General features: G+C 45.0%; 2 protein-coding genes across 2 annotated transcripts in view; both read right to left on the bottom strand.

The window, feature by feature from the left end:
- LOC308101110 (adhesion G protein-coupled receptor E5-like) overlaps positions 1–7,500 on the bottom strand; it is a 52,298-nt gene that overhangs the window by 28,306 nt on the left and 16,492 nt on the right. The window lies entirely within an intron of this gene.
- LOC308101111 (adhesion G protein-coupled receptor E5-like) overlaps positions 1–7,500 on the bottom strand; it is a 26,255-nt gene that overhangs the window by 5,370 nt on the left and 13,385 nt on the right. The window contains exons 9-15 of the mRNA XM_080450458.1: positions 6,802–6,921; positions 4,491–4,690; positions 4,173–4,364; positions 3,799–3,993; positions 2,551–2,771; positions 936–1,127; positions 1–86 (exon numbers count right to left, since the gene is read on the bottom strand). The exon at positions 1–86 is cut by the window's left edge and continues 83 nt beyond it. Of these exons, the coding sequence (XP_080306584.1) occupies positions 1–86; positions 936–1,127; positions 2,551–2,771; positions 3,799–3,993; positions 4,173–4,364; positions 4,491–4,690; positions 6,802–6,921 (1,206 nt within the window). The remainder of the gene's footprint in view (positions 87–935; positions 1,128–2,550; positions 2,772–3,798; positions 3,994–4,172; positions 4,365–4,490; positions 4,691–6,801; positions 6,922–7,500) is intronic.

Here is a 7,500-nt window from a genome sequence, read left to right on the forward strand (position 1 = left end):
CTGTCCCGTCTGTAATCAGGAACGCCCCAAACACCCACGTCAGTCCCAGCACACACAGCAGTAATATTGCTGCACCTGTGAACTTTCTGGAGGGGATGCAAGGGAGAAGACAGATGAAACAACCATATTAACCAGTGTAAAAATCAGACTCACCGTCTCCCAAAAAGATGCATAAAACTAGTCCATGTACAGTATAATGCAATTCCACATCAGGCTGCCCCAACAAGTCTCTTAACACTCTCCAGCTGGTCCAGAACACGCTGCATGTGTACTGACAACACCTAGTAAAAGAGATCATATCTCTCCCACATTGGCTTCTCTGCACTGACTCCCTGTCAAATCCAGAACAGGTTGAGAACCACTGCACTAGAACACTGCACTCTCAGAAATCAGAATGCAGGCCTAGTGGTAAATGGTATATGGCAAATGGTGCATTTATATAGCGCTTTTATCCAAAGCGCTAGTGGCTCTTAGAATATCCAAAAGTAGGATGGGAGGCAGAGGCAGGGCCTTCAACCATCAGGCTCCTATATCCTTCTTCCATCTTCCACCGGAACCATCTTCCGGGAGGTAGACACCCTCTCTACATATGGTATAGGCTTAAAGGGATAGTTCACCCCCAAAATCACTTTTTTTCTATTGATTAGTCACAAGCACGCGCACACACATGCACGCACAAACACAAACACACACACAGACGCGCGCGCACACACACACACACACACACACACACACACACACACACACACACACACACACACACACACACACACACACACACACACACACACACACACACACACACACAAACACACACACAGACGCGCGCACACACACACACACACACACACACACACACACACACACACACACACACACACACACACACACACACACACACACACACACACACACACACACACACACAGACTGACTTAATTTTGTGCAGGTTGGAGTGGTCTTGGTTGGGTCTGTGCTTTCGGAGTGTGTCAGAACCACAACAGCCCCACAGCTGCTGAATCAGCTTCCGGACAATGAGGATAAAGAAGAACACGTTCAGGACGATGATGCCAAACACAGGACCAATGAAACTCCAGATGAAGCCATGTTCCAGTGAAAGCCAGCAACTAAAAGGGAAGACACAGGTGTTCATGTTAGGGCCGCTAAGAAAGAACAAAGTCAAGTAAATTTGTACAGTCTCAAAGTGGTGTACACAGGCCCACATTTAACAAAGGAAACAAAATCCCAATGACTGTAAATGACAGAGGATTGTGTACAGTATAGTCATACTGTATACTGTGTATCTTCTTTCACTCTCTGCTGTTTATTCTATTGCCTGCTATCCTTTCCCTTGCATTTCATGAATTTGCACAACTGGATATTTGATGAGAATCATTCAAGTGGACAGTATTTTATTTGTGTTTCTAGGGATTTTATGGTTGATATTTTAAAATAGAACGGCAACAAGCCCCAGCATCTTATTTAGCTACTTCCCCCAATTGTTTCAGGATACTCCACATTTCATACTATTCTATTCAGACTATTCATGCAATTGTAGTACAGTACCTTCACATTTGCATTAACATCATTTTGCCAGAAATATTTACCAGCAAAAAGGGTTTTGGGACCCCTGAGACCAAATTGGAGTGTTCAGTGTGAACTTGTAATGGTCCAGTACATGCCAACAGGAGATAATAGTGAAAAAGGTAGCAGGGAACATCCTGAGAGATATAGGCTTGGCTAGCTCCCAGCCAATGATTTAACCCATTAAAACCGGGAAAGCATCTGTCATTTTAGATTTTAACCACTTTAACCAAATTGTATACTTTGGCTATTCAAAAATAGCAGATACACAAACTCATAGCCTGTGGGCTAATACACTGGAATCTCATATGGCACCGGTGAAGAAAAACAGTGGTGCTGTCCATTGTGCTGAAACGGTCTGCAACACTCAGTTGTGATTGGATTTCACTCCCTTCGAAGTAGTGAGGGACAAATCAGGGTCCAGTATGCAAATATGGGGCGGGTTTATCACCAGAGGCATTTATTTGGAAATGCAGATTCTACACAGAGATTCCAGACTAATATCTACGCAGTGATATTAGTCTGGCCTTGCCAGGCTATGCATCACTAGCACAGTGACTGCAGACCCCCAGCACATGTAGACTAGAGGCTTCTACTGATGCTGTCAGATCACCTCTCAAGCTTCAAACAGTTGGCCCTGAAAGAAAACAATCAACTATAGAACTGGACTAGCTGTTCAGCAATGCTGCCATTGGAGAGGACATTTAGTTTTTTAATGAAGACACGGTTGCAGTTCCTTTAGTTGAAGTCAAGGCATCAAGATATCACAAAATGGGAGTGTTACCTGTTTAAATGTGGATTCAAACAATATAGGTATGTAAGACGCACGCACGCACGCACGCACGCACGCACAAATACACACACGCACGCACACGCACACACACACACACACACACACACACACACACACACACACACACACACACACACACACACACACACACACTCTGCTTTCCACATGCTTACAGTCGTTCAGTGCCATATCCCTTTGGCCTGCTGATGGCAGAAATCACCACTATGACCAGGGGTGTTCCATATCCCACAGTGTACAGGTACCGATGTCGAATGGTGGCATTCATGACCACCTTGATGACCATCTTGTAGAGCTGGACCCCTTCTAACAGCATCCAGCAAAATGCCCCCAAGAAGAAGTAATGGAGCAAGACCGCCACAAGCCTACAACCAACCTGAAAGACAAAATTATTTCACCCACGTTTTCAACAGCAAAATTACCTGCTCCCCCAAAAAAACTAAAAACTAAACAAACTACATTTTAATACTTATTTTGGGACCCTGAATACAGATTTTCACAATATACTTTTTGACGATTAAGATATAAAATGCTTGTGTCCTCCAAATGCCAAATCTGCCATTTAAATAGCAAAGGGCATGCGATTTGCTATTCAAATACTGTGTAAAATTCCTTTCAGTAGGCTTATTTTGGTGACTTACTGGTAGCTTTGTGTCATTACAGTGTTTGTCTATAGGGAAAGAATGGTGAAAAATTAATGCCAAAGGGTCCTAGCACTGAGGATATTTAAGTATACGTCGTCAGAAACGGTATTCATTAACGTCAAAAAATAAATAAATATATAATAGAAAAAGTGCTCATCGGAGCACAGGTCTCCTCCGCCAGGTCAGGTACGTTATTGTGGCCTCCTGGTGGCGCTATAATAGGCCAATGTGAAAAGGGTGCCATTTCTTCTTAGGCCTTTCACGGCAATCAGACACTGCATTCATGATTTGAGGCATTTTGTTCCAAAAATATGTTTTGCTAAATTAGACCTGCTGGTGGCGCTATAGCAGGCCAATGTGAAAAGGGTGGCATTTCTTCCTCGGCCTAGTGGCAATGTGCGTGCAAAACCTCACGGAAATTGCATGCTGCGTTCATGATTTGAGATATTTTGTTCAAAACGGACCGATCTAAAAAATATATTAAAAAATGTGTTTTGCACAAATCGGCCTCCTGGTGGCGCTATAACAGGCCAATCTGAAAAATTCGGGCCAGAGGTTCTGAATTGGCATCCAGGGAGTGTGTGTGCACAGTTTCGCAGTGACCGGGCCAACGGTGCCGGAGATTAGCTGGTCACAGACAGAAGGACACACACACGGACAGACTGCAAAACATACTCTCGCCGTGCCTTTCGGCCTGGTGGAGACAATAAATACATTTCTGGTACATTTCTAGTGTAAAGTAAATAGGACACTACACACCTCAGATTCAGTCTGTGAAACACCAGTGAGGAAGATCAAGTAAGCAATAAAGAGGCAGATGCAGAGGTGGAGGTGGATGGTGGTGGGAGTTCCCTTTATGGAGGGACAGAACCTGAAGGTGAAGATGCACACTGCCAGACACAGCAGAGAGGTGACAAGACCCAACATGGTCAGCAACTCCAGCTCAAAGAGCTCCTGTACAGGAAAAGAGAGCGGGTTTACGTGTGTGTGTGTGTGTGTGTGTGTGTGTGTGTGTGTGTGTGTGTGTGTGTGTGTGTGTGTGTGTGTGTGTGTGTGTGTGTGTGTGTGTGTGTGTGTGTGTGTGTGTGTGTGTGTGTGTGTGTGTGTGTGTGTGTGTGTGACCCATGCCTAACCTCCAAGGGGTAGAGGGCCATGAGCACAGCAAAGCCTTTGATGCGTTTAGAACGACACACAGTGTGTGTGGAGTTGGTAGATTGTTGAGTGCAGCCATCTGTGGCCCAGGCCCCTTCCTCCCCCTCCTGTCCATGTGGTCCAGACTTCCAGTATGCACAGATGAATTTCACCTTAGAAGTATTCCTCCCCTCCTAATACACAATATACACAACCATTATTATTTATTTATGTATTTATTTAATTAAACGTGTGGTGTAAAACACAGGTGAGGTAACAAGGTAACAACATCTCCATCTAGACTGCTGCTAATGGCCCACCTGCAGGTGTCTCATTGTGAGAATGACAGGTTTGTCCAGGAGTTCGTTGGAAGGGTTGGACACTACAACTGACACCACTTTAGAGTAGATCTGGTAGTTAGGATCCACACCATCATTCTGGTGTCCACTGAGATGCTGAAAGGAGTGGTTAACAGACTTCTCCAGAGTCTTGTAGCTCACCAACACAACGAGTGCAAAACCTGTGAGAAATGAGAAAGTCTCTGTGGATAAGAATTAGGGAATTGGACCCGGATGCACAAACACACAAACACTCTCCAATTATAATAGTAAGAAATAGGTGATTATTGAGGACTTTGGAGGTGATGGCGTGGAGGATGCTGTTGCTGTAATCGAGCAGGATGAATGTGTGAATGAGTGAGTGTTTCAGCAGCAGAGAATAACAGAGAGGGCCGGAGATGGGCAATATTCCTAAAGTGGAATTTTGGTGATATGGTGTATGCTGGGGGTGGGGCTTAAAGGGTAGGGTCAAAGATGAGGCTTGGGTTGCGGACATGGGTGGAGGGAGTGAGCGTGGAGCCGGCACTGTTGAGTGAGAAATCCTGGAAAAGAGTTTGGGCCAATGATGAAATGCTTTCAATTAACACCACAAAATGTTGCATGCTTATCAGCAGAAATTGTTAATTGTAACTTTTGTATTGCTGGCACCCTGAACAGGGCTCCCTCATAAAAGAGATTGTATCTCAATGAGACTTACCTAGGAGGGTGGCATAAGTGAGAATAGCCAACTACGCCACCTAGGGGATTGCGCCCTAGGAAATATTTTTAGGAATCTATACCACCAGTAAACCACCTGAATACATAAGATAACTCCCCACAAGGTTGGAGTACAAATAGTATCAGTTTTATTCATAAACGGCAAATCACATGTAACATTTAAAATGGTGACTGTGGTTCAGCAATATAAATTGCACCACTATACAGGGCTCGGTGTAGAGGCTTACCAACCAGGCCAACCAGGCTAACCAGCCCAGGGCAGTGGCACCCCAAGCTACAGCACATAAAGAAACGTGCAAATAATCTAAAAAATACACAAAAGAAAAGGGGATACCACCACCACCACTGGAGCGGGCGACGCCTGGTCCCGGCTTGGGGCCGGAGCACTACACAGAGAGGGAAACAATAAATTAGTAAGGACCATTATAATACATTAAAATATTTTTTTATATCAGAGTGTCAAAGTGTCTATAGGCGACTGGTGATTTCACGCTACATAATTTGATAACCAGACATAAACCCAAAACAATGGTGAATCTACATCCAGGCAAAGCAGCAGCATTGTGTTCCTCTTCACACGCCCACGCATTCAAGGGCAAAACGCACAGCCTCGCTATGCCTGCGGACACACTTCTCTGCGTGGTCCAGTCACACACACAGGGGTAGACAACCCGAGGGGGGAGTGCTCTCCGTGGAGAGACGGACGGTATAGCACACACAGGGACCGCGCTGATACATAGTGAACAAACACAACTGAAGCCCAACAGGCCAGCTTTGTTTGGGAAAACCTGCACACGCCGTGGACAAGCGTATTAAGCTGAAGCCCAACGGGCCAGCTTTGTTCGACGAACCAGTCTGAAGACACGCACACAAACGAGAGGAGACACCTAATGAGGGCAGAGAGTGTACTGCTTAAATACTGCAGGTAATCAGCCCACTGATGAGTGGGAGGAGGATGGGCCATGGGCAGAGTGCATGGGAGACAACGCCCATCCTGCTACACCCATAGGCGCCGATAGCGTTGGGCTATGGCCCCACCCGCAATTGATCAGTCCCCACATCAATCTCAGATGTCAGGCTCAAACTTACAGTGCCATTACCATTACCATTACTACAGCGGGCGCAACTAGGCCGTTAACACCTAAAACAATAGCCCAGACAGAGAAGATGACTTTTTTTCGGTCGCGGCTGGGGGGGCGGGGCTAGTGCGGTTCGAGTTGAGCCCCCGCGGCCGCGCACATAAATCGGCGTCCCTCCTACACCTGTATAAATAAAGGTCAAATAAAAGATAAAAGCAGACGCTTGGCCTCCATTATTCACCCATTAAAACAAATGGGGGTATAGAGCTCAAACTATTATTATTATTTGATTATACTTTATTATTTGATTATTAATTTGTTATACTGAGTCTCTGTGGAACATGTCCCACTAACATTTTGCTGCTTGTAGAGGAGAGGAGAGGAGAGGAGAGGAGAGGAGAGGAGAGAAGAGAAGAGAAGAGAAGAGAAGAGAAGAGAAGAGAAGAGAAGAGAAGAGAAGAGAAGAGAAGAGAAGAGAAGAGAAGAGAAGAGTTTACCAGGGTATGTTCCATTCCCAGTTAGTGTCTGCCAGTCAGTGTCTAGAGTAGCACTGTGACTGCTCAGATGAATTGGTCCAGTGGGTGGAGTCTTTCCCTTCCTCAGAGCAAGCTCCGCCTCTATTCAAACACAAAACACATTTCGGTGAATCTATGAAACCCATGTCTATAATCCATTATACACTTACTTATAATGCATCATAATCTGTGTATTACTCTGTATAATTATAGTTACTGTATAAGAGTTTATAACTATAATCATAACACATTATGTGTTATCTTATTTCCACTTTTTCCCCCAGTTTTTTTCGTGATTTTTTCACCTTTTTCACTTTTTTTTCACCTTTTTCAACAAATTCCCCAAAGTTAAATATATCATTGTTTTAATATATATGTGTGTGTATAGACTTTAGAAATGATAGGTTTTTGAAATTTATGTATTATTATTATTTTTTTGCTTCCCACCACCAGGGGGGCTGCAGCCCCCATAGCCCCCCCCCCCTTCCCGCGCCACTGGGGGGGAGTTTCCCAGGTTGGACGTAGCGCGTGGAAGGAACACGTTATTCCAACCAGTTCCCTTCCCCTCCATCAGGCGCCCCGGCTGTCATGGGGGAGGTGGTATAGCGACCAGGATTACTACATGTTTTTGTGAGGGTATTAACTACCCTAGGAGACACGGGGAGAACATGCAAACTCCAC

The sequence above is a fragment of the Gymnoscopelus braueri genome (assembly GCF_963280865.1).
Source record: "Gymnoscopelus braueri genome assembly, chromosome: 14".
NCBI classification, from domain to species: Eukaryota; Metazoa; Chordata; class Actinopteri; order Myctophiformes; family Myctophidae; genus Gymnoscopelus; species Gymnoscopelus braueri.